The sequence below is a fragment of the Syngnathus acus genome, chromosome 12, assembly GCF_901709675.1.
Source record: "Syngnathus acus chromosome 12, fSynAcu1.2, whole genome shotgun sequence".
Classification (NCBI taxonomy): Eukaryota; Metazoa; Chordata; class Actinopteri; order Syngnathiformes; family Syngnathidae; genus Syngnathus; species Syngnathus acus.
In genome coordinates this window covers 6,276,465-6,297,251 of record NC_051097.1, presented here as the reverse complement: position 1 = coordinate 6,297,251, position 20,787 = coordinate 6,276,465, and the positions used below count along the sequence as shown (strand labels likewise).

The 20,787-nt window shown below is 42.3% G+C and overlaps 4 protein-coding genes across 10 annotated transcripts; 1 reads left to right on the top strand and 3 right to left on the bottom strand.

The window, feature by feature from the left end:
• The first annotated feature begins 710 nt into the window (after positions 1 to 710).
• LOC119131846 (tigger transposable element-derived protein 1-like) lies at positions 711 to 2,981 on the top strand. 4 transcript variants are annotated; one of them, XM_037266615.1, is made up of 3 exons: positions 711 to 1,001; positions 1,266 to 2,401; positions 2,634 to 2,981. In XM_037266615.1, exons 1-2 carry the CDS (start codon positions 872 to 874, stop codon positions 2,249 to 2,251), a joined length of 1,116 nt encoding a protein of 371 aa, XP_037122510.1. In that variant the 5' UTR covers positions 711 to 871; the 3' UTR covers positions 2,252 to 2,401; positions 2,634 to 2,981. The 4 variants fall into 4 exon arrangements, with proteins under 4 accessions (XP_037122510.1, XP_037122508.1, XP_037122509.1 ...); XM_037266613.1 differs by having other exon boundaries at positions 711 to 1,007; XM_037266614.1 differs by having other exon boundaries at positions 711 to 1,007; positions 2,631 to 2,981.
• Positions 2,982 to 3,136: 155 nt separating this feature from the next.
• smtna (smoothelin a) lies at positions 3,137 to 5,555 on the bottom strand. Its single transcript, XM_037266656.1, has 7 exons — positions 4,969 to 5,555; positions 4,552 to 4,627; positions 4,339 to 4,461; positions 4,238 to 4,268; positions 3,819 to 3,933; positions 3,590 to 3,741; positions 3,137 to 3,501 (listed from the first exon to the last, which is right to left on the bottom strand). Exons 1-7 carry the CDS (start codon positions 5,062 to 5,064, stop codon positions 3,354 to 3,356), a joined length of 741 nt encoding a protein of 246 aa, XP_037122551.1. The 5' UTR covers positions 5,065 to 5,555; the 3' UTR covers positions 3,137 to 3,353.
• A 284-nt stretch (positions 5,556 to 5,839) lies between these two features.
• On the bottom strand, positions 5,840 to 11,130 carry slc35e4 (solute carrier family 35 member E4). Of its 2 annotated transcripts, none has more exons than XM_037266620.1 (3): positions 10,854 to 11,130; positions 9,336 to 9,946; positions 5,840 to 8,574 (listed from the first exon to the last, which is right to left on the bottom strand). In XM_037266620.1, exons 2-3 carry the CDS (start codon positions 9,925 to 9,927, stop codon positions 8,075 to 8,077), a joined length of 1,092 nt encoding a protein of 363 aa, XP_037122515.1. In that variant the 5' UTR covers positions 9,928 to 9,946; positions 10,854 to 11,130; the 3' UTR covers positions 5,840 to 8,074. The 2 variants fall into 2 exon arrangements, with proteins under 2 accessions (XP_037122515.1, XP_037122516.1); XM_037266621.1 differs by having other exon boundaries at positions 11,032 to 11,129.
• A 451-nt stretch (positions 11,131 to 11,581) lies between these two features.
• On the bottom strand, positions 11,582 to 20,336 carry LOC119131815 (oxysterol-binding protein 2-like). Of its 3 annotated transcripts, XM_037266550.1 has the most exons (14): positions 19,695 to 20,335; positions 19,090 to 19,295; positions 15,940 to 16,193; positions 15,664 to 15,832; positions 15,424 to 15,532; positions 15,285 to 15,351; positions 15,078 to 15,215; positions 14,746 to 14,991; positions 14,503 to 14,623; positions 13,961 to 14,064; positions 13,767 to 13,862; positions 13,503 to 13,687; positions 13,197 to 13,417; positions 11,582 to 12,971 (listed from the first exon to the last, which is right to left on the bottom strand). In XM_037266550.1, exons 1-14 carry the CDS (start codon positions 19,853 to 19,855, stop codon positions 12,829 to 12,831), a joined length of 2,220 nt encoding a protein of 739 aa, XP_037122445.1. In that variant the 5' UTR covers positions 19,856 to 20,335; the 3' UTR covers positions 11,582 to 12,828. The 3 variants fall into 3 exon arrangements, with proteins under 3 accessions (XP_037122445.1, XP_037122444.1, XP_037122448.1); XM_037266549.1 differs by having other exon boundaries at positions 15,078 to 15,351; positions 19,695 to 20,336; XM_037266553.1 differs by lacking the exons at positions 15,940 to 16,193; positions 19,090 to 19,295; positions 19,695 to 20,335 and having other exon boundaries at positions 15,078 to 15,351; positions 15,424 to 15,552; positions 15,664 to 15,745.
• Positions 20,337 to 20,787: the final 451 nt, after the last annotated feature.

Sequence of the window (20,787 nt, the reverse complement as noted above, 5' to 3'; positions counted from 1 at the left end):
TGCAATCTTGTAGAAATATGTTGTAGAAATACGGTTTTAATTTCATTACATTTTTGTCTTTATTATGTTATATGTGTGACAAAAAAATATATTTGTGTCTCATGGTATTTTCGTTTTGGAAATAAAAAAATTAAAATCGAACTGTTATAAGACTTTTATTTTCTCTTTATACACAACAAACGAGTAAATTAAGCTGGATATCAATTTTAGTACTTCTATATTAAAATGAAAATCAATTTTAATGGCTGCTTCTAAGTGTTACACTTCGTAGACAGTTAATTTGTTACATACAATAAATATAAATAACATATTTATTATTTTTGTCTGAGGTTACTGAAAGAGTAAAAAATCTTAAAAACCGGCATCAACATGACGCGATGGCGTTTCCAGTTGTATTCTACACTAACAAGTGACGTCTGCGTCGTAACGGACATATATAGTCATTAATAAGTCATTGTGTTAATACGAATGTCGCTCAGTGAATTTGCGTGTGAGAATACGTCACGCGGCACAGCAGTGCACAAAACGATTGAGCAGACAAATGTTTTTCTTTATTCGGAACTGTTTTAATTTGATTTTGGTTTATGTGTAGGATATGCAAATGTTTTCCATAAACTATACTGTAATCATGATTAAACTACAGCGTTAGCGTAGGGTAGTGATAAAGAGTACGATGTGTTACGTACAAGTTACGTCGGTGTCGTAGGAACGTAACTCCGAACTAGTTTTCATATCGGCTTCGCGGAACTTATCCAAGGGTACAGTACACGGTTTACATTACATTGTCGCGCGGCGGACGACCCAAACCAATCAAGAGTAAACGTAAGCGAATTATTATCCTCTATTATTGGATATAAATGTTTTTTTTTTCATGCAACTATTCACTGTAATTATGACTACAAAAGCGTCGACTGTGGTTAAAGACAGACTGCAAGTTGCAGAAACAGAAAGTGGCGTAAAAAACGTCACCCGACACTTGGCTCAAGAAAAAACAACAAGAGGTAAAAGTAAGGAATTGGTCTTTTCGTTTGTAGCTGTATTATTTGTGCATAATTATATCCCCGAAGCTTCTTTATTACACGCTAGTTACCGCATGACATAGCGTAGGGTTATGTTGTATTAAGTTACGTCAGTGTCGTAGCAATGAACTCGGAATACGTAGTCGCGTTGTGACTCAAGAGCAAGTTACGGGCCTCACTTTCCGCCATTTTGGTGTGCTATGCGTGCATAAATACTTTTTTCCCCCTTCTGTATTGACTTTCTAGCCGTCGTCATGCCTCGCAAGGGCAAGGTAGAATCATCCGACGGGTGCCCTTCGAAGAAAAGGAAAGCCATTACCATGGAGGTGAAATTAGACATCGTAAAGCGATCGAAACGGGGAGAAACGCCGACGAACATCGGGCGCGTTCTCGACTTAAGCCGCTCTACCGTAGCGACTATCATTAAGGATCAAGATCGCATCTTGGAACACGTGAAGGCATCTCCGCACATGAAGTCGACCATAATAAGCAAGCAGTACAGCGGGCTAATGATGGAGATGGAAAGAAAACTAGTGATTTGGCTGGATGATCGGCACCAGCAGAGTCTCCCCGTGAGCCTCGTGTTGATCCAACAAGAGGCGAAGCGTCTATACGAGACGCTAAAAAGTCAAAAGGGGGAAGGCAGTGAGGAGAAATCATTTATGGCCAGTCGAGGTTGGTTTATGCGATTTAAAGCTCGCGCTAATTTGCGTAACCTCCGAGTGGAAGGTGAACCAGCCAATAACGAGAACGAAGCAGGGAGTGATTTCCCCACTGCCTTGGCGGAGACAATTAGGGAAGGGGTGAATAAGTGTTGTGCTCAACAAGTACTGGGCGAGGGTTTGTTCTCGAATCCCCCGTTAATCAATAAGATGGAGACAGAACCGAGCCAGAACGCGGGAGAGGACACACTGACTCCAAAGTTCACATGCAAGAGCTTGGCAGCAGGTTTCTTACTGATAGAAGAAGGCTTGTTAAAGTTCAAGGCAGAGGACACCGACACGGCGAGATACGCAAGGGTCTTCAAGGGGGTCATGGATAACCTACGGTGTTACAAGGACATTTGGGAGAAGGAGAAGAAGGTCTCCTTCCAGTCAAACCTGGAGCGGTTCTTCAAGATGGTAGAGAGGCCCACACCGGATCCCACACTGGATCCCGTACCGGATACCGAACCCTCGACGTCATCTCCTCCGTCACCTCCCGTGGCCTCTCCATCTCCTACGAAAAAGTGAAGAGGCTTGAAACAGTACCTGTACTCGCCACCTGATCTGGTTCTTCACCTCCTCCAGTGCCTTCTTCGCCATCTCTACCTCCTGTGACCTCGACAGCAAGCTCCTCCCCTTTCCTAGCTCACAGTGTGCATGCTATCAGCAGGAGTAAAGGTGAGGAATTCAATTGAATTTATGGCCTAAGAATTTTTCACATTTGACTTATTTAGCCATTTTTAACAAATTATTTTTAAGTACAATTAACACCCTTAAAGACACATTTTTCACTTTCTGTAGACTGGAATTTACGTCTAAAGAATTTATATGTATGCTCACCACGTAGAAGACACAAGTTAACTTATTACTGCTTGCAATAATTGCTTTTCATTTTTCATTCACTGAGGAGGTCTGGAGAGGATAGCGTGACCTCAGGTGAAGCTGCGGCAGGAAACCCCCACGGCTGAGAAGTCAATCTCACGGTGAAGACGAGAACTTCTTTGTTGGCAGTCCAGCTAAAGGACATCAAACCATGCACCAATTATCCTCATCTGTGAAACTTCAACCTCATGAAAGGAGGACACAACCACTCCTGAATTATCGCAGCAGCAGGATCGGGCTGACCAACCTCAAACACAATTATCAACGTGGCGACCGACAACAAAGAACACACAGACACACAAACTGCAAAGCCCATGTTGTTATTAGACAATTTTGGTCGGAATAAATACTTTGTTGAGTCGCTGACGCAATAGACGAGTGCGTGTGTTGATTCCTGCATCTACCCAACGAGCACCTCGAAGCTCCACAAAGGGATTTATTAGTCAATTGAAGAGTGGATTGAGTTTTGCTGATCTGGCTACAAAGTATCAGTAACAGAATTCGATGATGTCATTAATTTAATACCTCTTCTGACAGTCTCAATCCAAAGTGCACTTTATTGTGTTTGTAAAGTCAGACTTTGCATTCTCATATCTCATTCTGACTGGGTGTACCTAATGAAGTGGCTTGGTGTACCTAAAGAAATGCCTTTCCGTTTAAAACAAGTATGAATATGTTAGTGCAGATTTTTTTTTTTTTTTAAAGGACTTAGTGTGACTTGACTTTGCTAGTGTCCATTAGACAGACACTAAGCCCGCTTTTTAGTTTTGACCAGGCCTTTTTCCACTAGGCAGCGATAGAACTCTTGAATGTACGTGTAAATGCACTTCCAGTCGGGCTCCTTCATCCGGACCAAGTCTTCGGGGTCCAGCAGTGGGGGGCAGCCGGCCAGTCTCCTGCAGACGGAGGAGGAGCATCAACGTTAGAGTCGAAAAGCAACACGGACATTCACACAACATGGCGACACAAAGAAGAAGTACTAACTCTGCGGTGCTGAACGCCAGTTGGAAGTTGTCTCTGGGCTTGTTAGGGTTCAGGGTGGAATACTCAAAGGCGTCTGGGAAGAAGCGGTGCACCAAAGCGCAGAAAGCTATGCCGTCCTTCCAGCTGGAGGAAAAATTGTGGATGTTCACCCCCTAAAAGAGCAAAGACAGTTGCTGTGAGAAAAGACAGCAGAGCAAGTCACAGCAAAGGACAGCGGAGACATGATGACCTCATATGGTTCCGTTTTGGCTTTGCACCAATCCAGAAGCATCTGCTTGACGTTTTTCGCATTGGGTGCTGCAGAGGGGGCGCATTTCTGGGTGGCTTGAGCAAAACTCGCTTTACTGAGGAGAAGTGGAGAAGAGTACACATTTGGTCGTTTTTAACTGGATTGTGCTTGCTGCCCCAGAAGTGATTTTCATGTTAACGCCAATTATGACTTTATCACCAATCTACATTAAAAGACTTGCATGCAAATCCAGGTTGTGTCCCGAGGATTCCCTGGATGCACAAGAATTAATGCCTGACCTCAACTAAACATAATTTATAACTCTCACATTCATATTAGTGAGAAAAAAAATCCTATTTAATTTGAAATAAATTGCTATAAATAAATACGTCACCTTAATAATAGACATAAAGACTCACCTGCCTGCTGTCATGGAGGAGGCTGGTCGACCTAACGAAAAAAAAGCATCAAATGAATGTTGCAAAACTCGTGCAATTCAATAATATGAGAGCATCATCACTGTTTGTTGCAGGCTGCTGGTTGACAGGTGCCCTCGCTGCACCCCCACTCGGCGTCCCGCCTTTGCTCAATCCCTGCTGCTTTAAGTCTCGCTGCCGGGACCCTCGTTCCTGCTCACGCTTGTCTGATGAGGAGTTTCGGTTGTTACATGATGTTTGAAGTGGGGAGCAAACACTTTTCACACTCACTCTACACCTCCCAGAGTTGAGCTCACCTCGCTTCTTCTTCAGCAGGTCCCTCAACGCAGCACGGATGAGTCGCCGCTCTTCAAATTCTGAAGCATTGTCCAGCTAAAAAAAAAAAACCACACACACACACACACACTTTCACTGAATAGCTGTCCAATGTCATGAGGGGTTAAAATGATGCTCAATTTTAATGTGTAATATGTTTTTTTGGTTTATTATTGTAGTCAGTCTATTAGAGAAATCTTTCTAATAATTATTCAGTTACATAAGAAGCGCATGATATTAGAAATGCTTCAAGGATGACGCAAACCAGTTCTACATCAATCTACAAGCACAACATATTCACAATATGACCATTTTTGTCCAGGCAGCATTTTTCATAGAGCTCTAGTATCGAACGCGGGTGTGCCTAATATTATGGCCTATACTAGAAGATAGCTCACCATCTTGTTGAGAACATCCTCATCTTCTATAGCAGCAAGTTGCTCGCTGGTCACGCTCGCACTCGGTCCGTGTTCTTGTTGAGGCTTGGGCTCCATCACTGATTATAATGTTCTAATGGTTGAAAGAAATGACACGGGGAATACAAGGAGGACATTCCCCGGCCCTTGTTAGTATGAAGAATGTAAACTGAGAGGAAACATGCAGAAGTGGCTCTCGGCGTCACTGCAGCGACTGGCCCAGTGTTTGGAAAAACACGTACAAATATAGTAATGTAGCAGAGAGAGAGCGGGAATCAGATAAGGCCAGGGAAAGCCCTAATAAAGCAATGGGTGCAAGGATAATGACATTAGAGCATGTCAACTCCATGCAGGAGACTCTCACCTGTTCTCTTCAGGGGTCATTCGTTCATCGCTTCCGTCTCGTTTCAGCATTGCTTACATTTTTGGAAGGAGGCTACTTACAGAAGTAAGGAGAAGCACATCAGTCATCTTTCTCTGGATCCTGCCTGTTAAAACAGCTGCATTTTTATAGTATATAGATAAAAAAAAAGCTTATAACTATAAATATTCAATTAATATGAATAATTAGTGTATTATACATCACTTATCTCACTGGTTAGCCGGCGATTTAACAGGTTTGCATGTGATTGGGTAATTTTGAACACACACATTTATGAGGGTGTGTACACTTATGCAACCAGCTTATCATAATATTCAATTTTATTCACCCCTCAAATATACATACATATAGTGTTGCTCCTATTAAAGAGGCACACACTTTTCCATGTTATGAAAATGTCTGGATTTATGGCGATCATGAAAATATTTTGTTGGCATTCGAACGTTGGCGGTAAGATCAGACAAAAGAAAATTTGCAGTTTTTCTTTTTATTTTTGAGGCATCATCTCCAGAATAAAGCGCTCATTCGGGTCACTAGTCTAATCTGGTAGTTATAGTAGTACAATAAAAAAAAAAAAAGTTGATTAAATTTGCTACAGGCCTAGAAAATCTGTATCGGTTAAGTCTTCAACACTGGTGAACATAGTGTAACACAAACGGACAAAAAAAAGGTGCAACAAGAAAGTTATACAATTCAAAAGTAAGTTCTTGTACCAGTCCGTTTATTTCTATTGAAGAGACAGCAGATTGTATTTGCACGATTCCCCACCACACATAAATTTGCCTCCAAACAAAATGGCAAACATCTCTTCCATAGAATGTCTCAATAAGGCCTAATGCAAACTGTCGACTCGCCATTTTGGACAATAAAAATACATCATGTAAATCATAATAAAACAACAAATACATCCAACCAGCAGCTGTGAACCTAATCAGTGCACTAGTGTTCACTGCCAAAGATGAACATGCGTTTTGCTCGTAACATATCAGTGCTGCTTTCATTTTTTCGGTGGCGTGCAACAAAAGCTGCTTGAGGTAACTCGATCAACCCAATATTGAACAGAGTGCCATCTGGAGGAAAAAAAAAAGTGGTTCATGAAGCAATTTTGAAGCTTCCTTTTCCCATTTCTACTAAATTACTGAAATAAATTGTTTTTCCACCACAAGATTGGCTTTGGTGTCCCTCAGGTGTGTAACCAATTTGACACAGCAGTGCAATGAACAAACGTAAACATTTTGCTTGCTCGCATGGCACACACACACACACACACACACTGACGCACGCACACACACACGCTTACATGTGGCGAAGGAGGAAATGTTCCATCAACATCCTGGGGGTCTTTGGGTACAGGGGAAGCTGCATTCAGCATTCCGCCTGACACCCGACAACACGAACACTGACGTTTGTGCAAGACATTTCAAAGCCAGTGACTGGTCCTAACGTTAAAAAATAAATATATTTAGAGATATATATATTTTTTAAATAAGAGGGTGGAGGGAAATTTGTCATCAAATGATAGTAAACAATATTTAAAGAACCATTGTCATCGTCCAGCAGAAGTCCAAATATTAAAACAATGTCTTCTGCAGTAATTCAAGGCTGCAAGATGGAAGCATCTTCTTTTTGATTGGCATGTTTTAGGGCACAGAAACTGAGCTAATTATGATTCTTCCTCACAAATTAACCTATCTTTGTTCTTGGTAAAGTTCCAATCGTTTTTCTTTCTGAAATATAAAACATCTGCCTCAGCTAAATGAAGTTTGGAAAACACCACATCCGGGAATGTGTGGTTCTATTTTTTTTGATGGTGGCAAAATAACTTTAATTTGCTCTGTATTATTCTGATGACGAAACACGTGCTTCTTGTGGCATCTGACAAAAGCTGCCAAAATTCTAGCCCCTTAAGAAAAAAAACTCAGGAGGTCATGTAACAGTACCATCATCATACATGGTGTCGCTTCAAACGTCACAGTGCAGTCGAGGTGACACGTCATGTAACCCTGGCGAGGTATCCAAACAGTCTAAGTGTGCTTACACACCACCTGTGGGTGGCGGACATGTGATATTCGGAGGAGAAGGTAGGAGAGGTAACAATGAAGAAGAAAAATAGGCCAATGCTTCTGGTCTCCACAAGACAGAAGAATTGGCACAGTGAAGAGGACGGTTGAGTACAGCAATCCCCCCGTACCTAACCAGAATTCTTTTTTAGCCCACCATTAGTAAATATTTGTAGCTGCATTGAGTCATACATTTGACACACGCTTGTAAATAATGTAAATCGATTTACTGTAGAAGCAATCTAATGGACACAGATATTAAGGCGCATGCGTCTGTGTGTCAAACTACAATCAAGTGACTCTGGCATTAAAAAAAAAAAATGCCATCATGTCACCAGGATAACTATACTTTAAAATGAATAATAAAGGCAATTATTAACTTTTTTTGTTGACTAACAGCAGGGCTTGGTTGGGCTCGAAGGGGATTCCTGTACTTTGGCACATCATCATCAGCGAGGATCATCTTATAAGGTCGACTACTAAAAGGGGAAAAATAAATTCACAATAAAAAATTCACTAGTCTAAACACGGCATTCTGATTAATATTGTATTTGTAAAATATGAATCAGGCAGAATCCCGCATTTAGACTAGTGGGGTGCACATAGAATGTATTATTGTTAAGAACATTTTTGTTTTGACTTCAGTTCAGTCTGTCTTGTGCTCTTTATCTTGCTCTGTTCTTTGCTGGCATCTCATTTCAGTGGTATCCATTTTGTTCTCACCTTGTGAATCCGTCGCTTTGGCTTTGCGCGTGTCCATGTAGCTGATAATGAACTCAGAGTTCTGATAGATGAGCATGCCGGATAGAGTGAGGACGACGCCGGCGCAGCTCAGGGAGGACAGCTCGCTGCCGAAGAGAAGCTGAGAGAGCAGGAGGTTGCCCACCACGCTCAGGTTACCCAGGATGTGGAGTGTGACGGCGGACGTGAGCGTGATGACGCAGCTGCTGGCCAGGTTGTACATGACCGAGCCCAGGCAGCTGAGCAGGATGAAGACCCACAGGCGCCGGTCGTAGTGCAGCGGCGACTCGAGCAAGGCCCAGTTCTCCAGCGCCAGGGCCGCCACGGCCAGGATGAGGAAACTGGGGATGGACATCAGGTAGAGCAGGAACACAGAGTTGATCTTCTCCTCCTGGAGAAGATTGCCTGAGGGGAAATGATCTTGTTCAGACGTCCAATCCACACAATGGAGTCAGGAAAAATACAAGTTTGTCATGTCAGCTTTGCCCAACTATGAGTGGGGAATCTATCAAAATCATGTAATCATGCTGCCATCCACTTTTCATATAGCATGTTAGAGGCACTTATCTACTCACAAGAGAAACATACTCAAGTTGAGCTTGCGGCAATCATTTCTTCTACCCACAAAAAAAGAAGATGGGATTGGAACATTGGGTACATTCAATGAGGGCGCGGTCCACATGACATTCATTCCAGTGGAATGTGTCTCAGTTCTACCACTTCGCTGCTGGAACTCTTTGGAAAAATCTCGTTATAGCTCAAAAGCTGCACCACAGTAGGCCAATGTGTGTAATTTTGTGTGTAGTAGAGTTATACAAGGAAATTTGTAAGTTACACACTGTAAAAGGACAGAAAAAGACAAAAATGTGTTTCTACTTCCTTCCCAAAGTTAGCCCCGATAAGAAGCCTTAAATTTGAAATTCTGAGACAAAAATTAATGAATTAATATATTTTTTATTTTAGTATTTAGAATGACTTGATATGAAACGATACATTTAACTATAGAGATTAGTTCTATTTACTAGTAGGGGTAATTTTATTACTTACACAACATCAATTCACTAATTATTTATTCACATATATTAATTTAGGAAATTGAAACAACATTTGAGTGAACTAAATCGAGGAACCTGAGACAGACGAAAAGTGATTTAAGTATGACTTACTCTGTTGAATGGACTTGACACCCCTGAACATGGTGGCTGCGATGACAAACAGGCAGCCGGTCTGGTCGTACTGGACCTCCCCCATGATGCTGAAGGAGGCCCCTAGGCAGATGGGCATCATGGCTGTGTATTTGAGGATGTGATGCTGCTTGCCCAAGATCAGAGTGGAGATGGCCAGCGTGAAGAGCGGCGTGGTAGTGTAGATCATTTGCGCAAAAGACAGCTGCACATAGTTCAGCCCCATGTTGCCAAAGGCGATGCTGGCGCAAAACGTAAGACTCAGCAGGAAGACTTTACATTTAGCCTCCGGGGTCAAGTCCTGATCTGTCGCCCCCGTGTGGTTGATCACCCGCAGTTTGATCAAGCCGTAGTCCACCACGATGGCCGTAAGCATGTGCAGAGCGGACAGCAGCAGGGGGTACCTGAAGTTGTACACGGCAAAGATCCATTTGTTGAGGCTGGAGATGGTGGTGCCAGTCACCAGCCAAATAATAACCGCAGAGAGAAGATGGAGCATCTCTGCTGGGGGTCTCCTCCTGGTTCCCGGCTGCGTGTTCGCCTCGTACTTTGAGTAGCCATCGGCGTGGATCATGATGAGAACATCCTGCTCACTGTTGAGGAAACACAGACACCACACATTAAGGGTGAAAAAGTATAGGTATTTAATTTTTAATAATTAATCTGATGTGGAAAGCCATTCATTTACCGCCACCAACGAGTGCGACGGGCGTGGAAGAGCGACTCGCCCAGCTTGTCTGACAAGCTTTGGATTTTTAATTCTGTCCTACCCAAAGTATATGCAAGGCTTCTATATTCTCTTGAATGCTGAGACTCTTCTTCTGGCAGGCCCATTACAAAAGACGCTTGAGGGCCATGTATGGCACAAAACCCTCAGAAAAATGTTTCGCCTTCAATTGAAATGACGAAATGTTTTAATCAAATCATGGCATATATGTTAAAACATTTGGGAAATGTTTCAGTGTTTTTTTTTGAAAGAACTGGGAAAGAATGTTGACATTTTTGCTGCACTCGCCTCCTCTGTCCACGTGCTTCTATTTTGATGACGTAGCCTGCTGCCTAACAACTTGTCTGTGTACGAATGCACTGCATTGCTTCCTACAAAACCACACACGGGAGCACTAATGTAGTGCTCAGGTTTCAAAATTGCTTCCCGACCTGACCAAACTGCCCGTGACACACCAGAGCGGAAAAAAACGGGGATGACGTAATGGCAGAAATGACCGTATACACTTCAAAGTAGAAACTTCAAGAATCATCAGTGATCTATTTGAATAGCAGCTCGTGTTGATAAACCATCATAGCGTGCAGAAGACTTCCAGAATATTATTTGTAAGGTCACTAAATATGAGCTCGCTTTTAAGCGTAAAATAGCTAACAGCGAACCCTTTAATCCCACGATAAATTGCTCCGCTTTAAATTAATGTAGTAATACAGAACACCACGTGTTAAACGCTTATGTAAAAAGACAACAGTAATTTGTTGACAATAAACGCTTACCTTATTTGACCTTTACAAGGAGCCGGGCTCCTCACTCGTGTTGTGATGCTAACGCTAGCTCGTGGCTAGTTAGAGGTCTACCAAAAACAGTTTCACCTTTTACTTCCGGGTTCGTGATGTTGTCTACACTATAGTTTGCATTCAAGCGCGTTTTCCCAAAAGCACGTTTAAGATTTGCCGCTTCTTGTTATATCTTTCGACGAGCGCATTGAGTGACCGCTGGAAAACATCGCAGCTTCACTGCAACAAGGCGGACTCAAAAAAACGTCGACTGCATCGCGTGTTTTGATTTTTTTTCTTTTCTTAAAGGGCCAGTGCAACATTTTAGAGTCGAAGAGGTGAAAGCCAAAGCCAGTCATGAGGCCTTCGCATTGTGGCAGCAGAAATTTTGAATATTAATGTTTATAATCACCTTGAAAAGTGACAACTTTAGAAATTTCTACTATTTCCCAAAGTAGTATGATAACTTGGGGGAAAAAAACTCCATCATCAAGTTAAGAGGCATTTTCTCTCAGACATATACAGATATTTGATATGAGATGAAAGGCTTTGTTTGTGATGTGAAAAGAATGACATAACTTGAATCTTCAAAGAACCTATAACGTGTGGAGTCATCATGTTTGTTTTCAACTTAAATAGTTACCACAAAATTGTTTATTTAGTGTAGAACTATATTGATATTGCATTCATACACCTTGTAAACATACGCCAGCGTGGACAGCAAACACCGTCTCAGCGATAGCTTTGTGTTTTTATTGAAGAAAAAAAAAAAGGGTAACATTTTGAAGGTCGTCGGGCACAAATGGTGAGTTCACATGTTCCATTAATGGTCCACTCAGAGTTGGGTGAAAGATATTCACACTTTTTAAACAGGTGCTCAAATCTAAAACCCCCCTAATAAAACATCCATTGGTACAGTCCACGTAGTGTCAAAAGCTTGATATTTGGGTAACTTGCAGGTAAACTTCACTGTTGTGCTTTATCTGAACTAAAAAGTTATATGAATAAATATTCATATGGTTTAGATTATAATCTAACCTGACATATGATATTTACATTATAATTTGTTTACAGCCATGTTAGGGATATTCAAGTAAATATGGAAATTTTTACAGTAAATCTGAATGACATGTTTCTACTTCTACTATGTTTCCTATAGACAGGCAAAAGTCAACCAGTGACTCATATTTGTACAACAAACAGATTATTCGTATTATTATTATTTTTAATCGTCCTTACTAGAGCGGAGCTGCGCATGAAGCCTTCAGTATTTGTGTTGCTTTTCTAGCCCATTTAGTTTCTTAATGCAATAGGATTTTTTATGGATAAATTAGCATTCGGAATAAATTATGTTTTTGTGCATTATAAAACACAATTTGCTAATCTGCCTGAGTTTTTTTCTCAAGTAACAGGGCAGTTAACTTATTGCAGACAACTCTAAACAGTAATTACAAGAGTGAAACCAGTGCTATAACTATCATTTCTAATAGGTCCAACAAGGCCCCCATTTGTTGCTGTCTAACTCCAAATTTTCTAGACTCAATCAATTATACATATATGCATAATTTCATTAAAGGTGCATTTCCCTTTCACTTTATCGTCTACTGTATTTAAAAATTATATTGTATACATCTCAAGATGGATGATAACTGTTCTCCAGGAACAATGATGATGTCATTTTACTCGTTCATTCAGTTTTAAAATGGAAAAGTAAAATGAATTTACAACCTAGCAATAGCTAATATCGTTTCCAAAGCATTTACTTGCCAAGCAGCTTAGTCCCATTCAGGCAGCACCAGAATGTAACAATGGAAACGAAGCAGGGTCCATTAAAGGCCTGAAGTCCCTTGTCAAAAGAAGCAAGCATCAATAAGTGTGTCTTCCCAGGTTTGAGAACAACAAACCTGTTTTGGGCCAGATATGATCTGACCGTAGACAGGAGCCCATGATGTCTAAGTGACAGCTTCCATTTGCGCTAAAAGATTTCGGGGCACATGCTCCAGTCCTGCCTCTCTTTGGCCTCCCAGTAGCCTCCCCTGTAGATGTAGCTGCTTTCTCTTGTTGTTTCATCTGTTCTCTTCTCGAACCAAAGCGGCTGGTACACTTCCACTTCTTGCCCTGCACGCACGCCATATTAAGGACTAATTGATATCGCATCAAATCGATTGGTAAGTCTCCAACCACACCATTTCGACTAATCTTGCAAATACATTAACAGAATCAATGCTAATGTGCTAATGCTAAGCACTTAAAATGACACTCTGACCATGCTACAGCACAAATTGTACAATTAAATTGTGGGACAACAATGATGGTATTAGATGGTATATTTAAAGGGCTTGCCTTCCTCGATGCCCTGCATGCTTTGGACCTCTCTCCTCTTCCTCTCTAGCCTCTGACACTCCTCCAGACGCTGCTTCTGCGTGTTGGCTTCATCCCACAAGCCGGCCTCCATCAGCCGCTGGTCCGGACGCATGCGGCTGTCGGTGGGCGCGACCCCCTCCTCTGGCTCATTCAGAGTCAAAGCCAAGGCGGAGAAATAATGCATGTTCTCGGCATTGTCCCTGAGGGAGCCAAAGGGGAGATGAAGTGAGAGATGGCACGTTTGGTATTTGCAGAGAAGGTGCTAACGATTTTGTAAAGGCGTACGGGAGAGGGTATTTCTTCCACAGCAGCTTTGGCTGAAGAGTCTGATAAACAGTTTTTTGTTTGCCTTCTGAGCCACCGCTTCCTTGACTGCTATCCACTATTTTGGCACTTTCCATCTTTTCATCCCACGTTCCTGATAGGATGTAATGCGATGTGCCCTCACAGTCCTCCACCATGCCCGTCACCTGGAAAATAAAACACTCAGTTACAGCTCTGCGTACGTTTGCGAGTCTCACCAGACAGAACACAGGGCTGCTGTCGTACTTTACGGGGGACGTCTCTGGAGAAGTAGCTGTAGGGCGAGAACTTGAGATGGCAGGTATCCTTGGTGGTGATGTTTACAACGTCAATGTCACCTGACTGTCAGGAACAAGAACAAAAAATCTTTGACTTACTCATGAATGGCTTCAACTTAATGAACAATTTACTGGATGCGCACAAAATGAGGGAAACCCAACCTGATCAATCCAGAGTTTCCCCACAATGATATTGTGAACTGTTGAGGTCACTTTGCTCCACACGTAGTGGTTCCCGCTTGAGTGGAACTGCAAGTGAATCTTCCCTATTTTGGATGGAAGGACACTGAGGTATACCATGAACAAATATATGTATGTGTAGCCACAGTTTATAATACTTATTAATGGTACTAGGTCAGCAGGATGCTTGGTTCACATTCCTTACCAATAGATGGCAGTAATGCACTGGAAAATTACGTACTGACTAATACTCATCGATACGGTTGTATTATTATTATTTTTATTTAATCCTTATAATTCCTTTCCTCCAATTGTATTTTTTTTTTAAAGGTAAATTCAGTTTCATTCACGGCTCATATCGGGTTTTGCTCCCCTCTCCCCCAGGGGATGGATCAAAATCACATGGGGATGGGTTAAATGCAGAGGACAAATTTCACCACACCCAGATGTGTGTGTGACGATCATTGGGACTTTGACTTTTGACGTTGGAAGGCATGAAAGCACACGCCGCTTTGTCTTCTTACCGAGTGGCACGACAGAGATGTACTTCCCACGGAACTTGCTGTCAATAGTGATGTGTTGCCATAGGGTCCATCCTCGCTGTGAGGTCACGTGGTGGGCAGCAGCTGGTGGGTGATGACTCACCTGGAAGTACACCAAACAGGGTAATGATAAGTAACTCCCTATTTTATAATACTTAAAATTGATCCTTGTTCATTTTTCCCTAAAATGTACCATGTTTGTAGAATTTGGGGACTTCAACCCACCTGCTCACAGATGGAGCGGTAGCCGTATTCCTGCAGCCGGTCAAGCTCGTAGGTCTCCCCAAGTAGAGGGTTGAAGGGTTTGGATGTGCGATAGGTGGTGGTGGAGTAGGAGGAGACGGAGAAGGCGGACACCAGGCACATCTGCTCCAAGGAGTCGCCGCAGCGAGCCGCCCGGTCCAGGAGCTCGCTGTACTCCACATCCTCGGTCAGACGCTGCAGCATCGAGAGCGGCTCGTTGAAGTTGACCTGCCAACAATCGGCGAGACGGAAGGAATGCCATCGAGTCAAATAGAATTCCGTTGGTGGTTTGAAATCTTCGGCGACGCATTTACAGGCATGGGTATCTTTGATAAGTCTTTGCCGATACAGTTCTTCATGATGCTCCAAAGGTTGAGGGAGTAATTCGGTTTGTCTGGAATACGGCTGCGTCTTGTTCTGCGTAGCTGCATGTGGTTCGAGTCTGAGGTGTCCTGAAAAAAAATGGTAAGAGGCTGCAATTTGTTTGTTTCCGTGTGCCGAAGAAGAAGTAAGCCACCTACATTCTCATTTAAGGTCCAGTCACTGGGGACTCCACCACTCATCATACTCTGACTACTCCCTGAGCGCCTGAGAGAAAGAATTGTCTTGGTGAAGAACGACAGAAAGACAAATGAATTTAGCACAGACACAAAATTTCACCTGTGTTTGGTTTCCGCGTTCACCGTTATGAATGAAGGCGCGTCCTCCATGGCGTCGAAGAATTCATCATTCTCGTCACTCCCGTCCACCTCGCACGATCTCTGCACACCTGCACACAGCATGTTAGTTCTTTTGGGATATTAGTGAGTGTATACTAAAGAACAGAAGGGCCATGGTCGTCTGAAACAATCATCCCAAAAAAAGCGGCTTCCACTATTTGGATTTCATTGCGTCTCTCACCTGTGTACGAGGTGGGCTTCTCCCTCCAGGCCGTCTCCAGGCTGTTGTGCTGTTTGGCTAGCTGCTCAATGGTGGTCTCCAGATAGTGACGCTGCTCTTGCTCATGCTGCAGGGTTTTCTGCCACCTCCTATTTTGAGACTGCGCTACATCCACAAAGTCACGACAAGCCTGAGGTGAGAACACAACAGAGAACTTAGATGACCCCCACCCCCGCCCGACTCCAGCCCGGGGGAGAGAGCAACAGATAATGAGGAAGGCTGCAGGCTCACACTCACATTGATCATAGCATTGGAGGTGATGCGGAAGAGGGCGGCTCGCTCGTTAACCGTCTTCAGTTTGTCTGCGCCGTTGACGCACCCGCGGGGATCCTCAAATTCGCCGAGGGAACGCTGAAGGGCGGCGCCATGCTTTCCGATCAGCTCATTACAGGTGCTTAGATCATCCAGCTTACTGGCCAATGTCTTCAACGCGCCTTGGTTTAGGACTCGAGCGTCATGCGGGCCAGGACTTTCTTCATCTCCTGAGTCATCTGCTCACAGATCACAAAAAGCAACACATTCATTCATTTTCTACAGTTTTTGTACTTGATCCTATGTCAGCTGACTTATGCCCAACCAAAAGGGGTCAACCTCAATTTTCTTTACTTTACAATTATGTGTTTTATGTGTCCCAAATAGTCTAAATACAGCATTCTGATTAATATTGCGTTTTTGGAATATGAGCTTGGCAGCAAAAGTCACCCGTTTTTTATGGATCTCAGTGGGCAGCCATTTTGCTAAGTACTGTCGACTGAAAATGACATCACACTTACCCTCAGGTCCCAACCAATCACAGGGCACCAGTTTTCTGAAGCTGAGCCATGATTGGTTGTGACCCAAGTGGTAACTGTGATGTCATTTTCAGTCGTCAGCAAGTGGAAAAATGGTCGCCCCCTGAGATGGATTAAAAACAGGTGGAAACATTACACAGAACATATTACAAAGAAAATGTTTGGGTTGACTTCTTTAAGTGGTGAGCTCATGGAGGAAACCAACTGTAACAACAAAATGGAAAAGCATTTAATTGTTCTGCCTGTCACTATCTGTCATTGGCATAATTAGATGACCAACCATATATTTGTAGTGTAATGTACTTTTGGACAAATCAAGTGAAATTTGGGCTCCCGCTACAACCCTAAATGATATTTCACCGCTCCCTCGTTGTTTGCTTGAGATGAGGCTAACGGGACAAGGCGCGTGGATGAAAACACTCCACCGCCCATCCCAGACACTCCATCCTTTTACATGAGGGGGAAGCTGTGAATCAAGACGGTTGCCCTGGAAACATAAGCCTGTGCAGTCAGGAGGCTTGGCTATTTTTAGAAATGGGGGGCGATGACGCAGTCCAATTTGCCGCCGCCCTTTCTTTCCCTGAGACTCTCCATCAGTCACAGAGATTTTAAAAGCAGGGCAGGACATGTGGGCTGGACTCACTCAGTGGTGACCTAGTCGGAGATAAACTATTCTTTTTCAAAAGGCTTGAATAAGGACAAAGCACATGAATAAAATAGGAGGGGGAATGTTATAAGGCAAATGTTGAAAACCCCTTCGAATGCCTGGAGTTGATTTATGACCCATATAGAGCAGGGGGGGGGGAAAATAATCTCGTATGGTTTATGGTGGAGTGGAAATACATATGATTAAAAGGTATAAGTGCTTTGGAGAGTTGGAGATGCTTCTGGGTGTCATTGGTGACTCATGAACGCAAACACACCCACAATTGATAGCGAGAGCATTACTATGGACACGTGTGGGAGGACAAACTCAAAGTTGGACTCTCCAACAAGCTGAAGGTTTCCTGCAGCGTAACTACAGTGCGGTTAGCATATCTTCAATCTCTAATATAAGTCTTTTTTGGCCTTGTTGCCTATGTATTAAATGCACAGTATATACATATTTTTATTGTTACATTACTCTTCTAAAGGCTGAATTTCCTTTTTGAAGGACACAAAATAGCCTCATTCTCTTTTGTTGTATTATATTCGATTCACTATTAAGGGAGTTTTATTGATGCTAAAATGGCCAGAGTAAGTGGGACCATTAAAGTACCTATTGTCAATGTAATCAGTACAAAAGTACATGCATCTAATAACCCCAAATCAAATACTACTAAAATATCAAAGCAAAATATTCATGTTAAAAATGAATCAAAATAATGTACAATGAGGAACTCATGCAAAAAAATCTCCAACTTTAAATAAATGACGTGTTTGCTAATTACTGTATCCAAATGTCCGTGAGTGCAAACAAAAAGCAGCAATTGCACATGCATGAAAACACTCACAGATGCTATAGCTTCTATTTTAAAGCCTTAATCTTTTCCGAGCAGTAAGCAGCAATTAACTGGTTACTTACAAGGTGACTTTCAATGGGGAGTCTGCACTCATCCCGCCTTATTGCCAGCTGGAGTGCTGAACAATATTCTGAATGAAAATCTTCCTGCTCTCTCTCTCGCTCTCTCCTTTTTTTTTTTTTTTGCCTCTTGCGCTTCCAGAAGGGGAGGCGGCGCTTAAAGCAAGGTCATTCATTCATTCATCCCTGCTGTCGTCATAGTGGTCCAAACCAGAGAGGGGGAGAGGAGGCGCATGTGCGAGAGAGTGTACGTCATCGTACCACTCACACTGCAGTAGGATATTAAATTCATTTTATAACAGGACATTACATGCCAGGAGCAAACATCCCATAAAAAAATAATAACGTTAGGTGGCCTTGTGGATGACAGGATGATGTGTTTCTATGTATTGCTCCTCGCCCTTGACAGGTCCTTCTTGGACAACACTGCCCTCTTGTGTCCACACCCAGAATGCCTGCAGGCCATTTGGGTTCACATTGTGGCTAAAAATCAGAGGAAGATTTTTCATAACATCTTGCAATAGTCTGCTATCTAAAAACTAAAGAGTCTAATACCCTCCCCATTTTTTTAAAATATTTTTCAGTCTTATTTGTATTGGGTAAAGGTGATTAATATATGACCTATTTGTGAAACTATAATGAAATAATATGAATATTTGTTTTCATACTGTCATTTTCAGGATGTTGAACTTGCCTTTCTGCTTGTTGAGAGACAAAAAAAAAGATCAAAACTTGTTTGAAACTCTCGCATCTTCTCAATTAATTGACGATATTGGAAAGAAATGCCAATTTCCTCCCCCTGAGCAAAAACCAACAACATAGACTTTGGTCCCTTTAATATTTCTGTAAATCGAGCTGTTCTACACTCATGGACGTTTCCTCTCGCTTAAATTGAGCTGGCATCGTGTCAAGCTATTTTGCATAGGGTAGGTGGTGCAGATGGTGGAGGGATAATACTCTAGTTGTCTAATCCATATGCATTAAACAACATTATCAAGGCATTTAAATATGACGTAGACTCACTGTAAGCCTTACCAGAGTGATGTATGAGAGCGTTGGCGTTGATTTTGGCCTGCTGCAGGGTGGATAACCAGTGCTGACACTCTGCTTCAGAGGTGGCCTTCAGGTGATAGCTTCGCCCTCCGTTGGTTATCAGCAAGTGGCACGCGTCGCCCAGCTCGATTTGAGCAGCCGCCAGGGGAATGGTTCCTCTGCAGGTGTGGCCCATCTCTGCCTGGGTTCTGAAGGATGAACAAAATAATACATTTAAAATATACATGAAATAAGCTCCAGCACGTTTGCGACCATTGTGAAGATAAAGCGGTTCGTCTAATGGATAGATGATGAATGTATTTTTCCCCCCAAGCTATTCAAACTTCCTCCCACATTACAAAACATCTATCAATTTATCTTTGTTCATAATGCTCACCTTTGTTCCTTGCACAATTTTAGAAGTATTACAAAATATGTTTCAGATGCATATTTCAAATAAACATTTTAAATGGCTTCTATTTACATAACTATTTAATTTAAGTATCCATTCTCTAAATAAAATAAGTAAAAAAATGTTTTACATTTTTTAGGACATCAAAGTCCAGGGGAATGTTGACCTTCACACAGTCCCGTTACTTTTACGGTACCTGTAATAGGAGAGCAGGCCGTTGCTGAGGACGAACCATCGCCTCTGGTATCCCTTCAAGTAGTTGGTCCATTTAAACAGCCAGCCCTTGTGCGTGTCCAGACGCGGCAGCTGCATCCCCGGGAGATTCGGGGAGGGCAAACTTCTCACCAGCTCATCCATGCAGCTCCTCGGAGCAAAACGCCCTAACCTTCCCCGTCCAGATGAGCCCAGCTGTGCGGCGAAGCTAACCGGATGCTAACCGCAGCTAGCCTGCAGCTGGAAGTCCGGGACGAACTGTCAAAGAACACGCCCGCTGCCAACCACGTCCCCCTAGTAGGGGATGATTATCTAACACTAGTTGTGAACATACGACAGAAACTTTCATAAATGTCCGATGTGGACGTGGACACGCCTTTCTGCTAACCACTTTGACGATGTAATCAAGAGCTCACGACGTTGCCATATAATGATGGCAGCAGGTGTATGGAAAACAGGTTTAAAGAGGATAAAAAGAAAGTGTCGAAGAATATTGAAAATATGAAATTGTCAGGCTTATTTGAATTAAAATGGGACGAAATATACTCATGATTAATTTAAAAAGCACCTTTGTAAATGTAAACTTTAAAAGTCGGGATAGTAGATCGTCATGGAAATGATGCAGGGTTGTTTGCGACAGCGTTGTCGGAATACGGTATGGATATGACGCATAAAAAAATAAATTAAATTAAAATAAAAACTTTAAATTAATTGATTCATGATTTTTAACATCACTTTATCTGCTTCTGTTCTTATAAAGGTAAAAAATTGAAATAATAAAAACTGCACTTACCTTTTAAGTAATAATTCTAACAGGTAAAGATTTCCGTTTTTGTTTACAAAAATTAAATACTTTTTTTTTTTTAATTAATCCTAGTTCAGTCGTGGATTGATATATGCTTTTAAATCATCCTGTGATGATTCTTATGCGTGAATCTCATTTCACCTTTCCTTATTGAAATGAATGACAATTGAATACATATTGAATATGGAATATAATTGGTGCCAGCGACCGGTAGGCGTCGTTTCTTCTAATCTGTCATCCACTAGTGTTATTACCTGTAGTACATTAATCA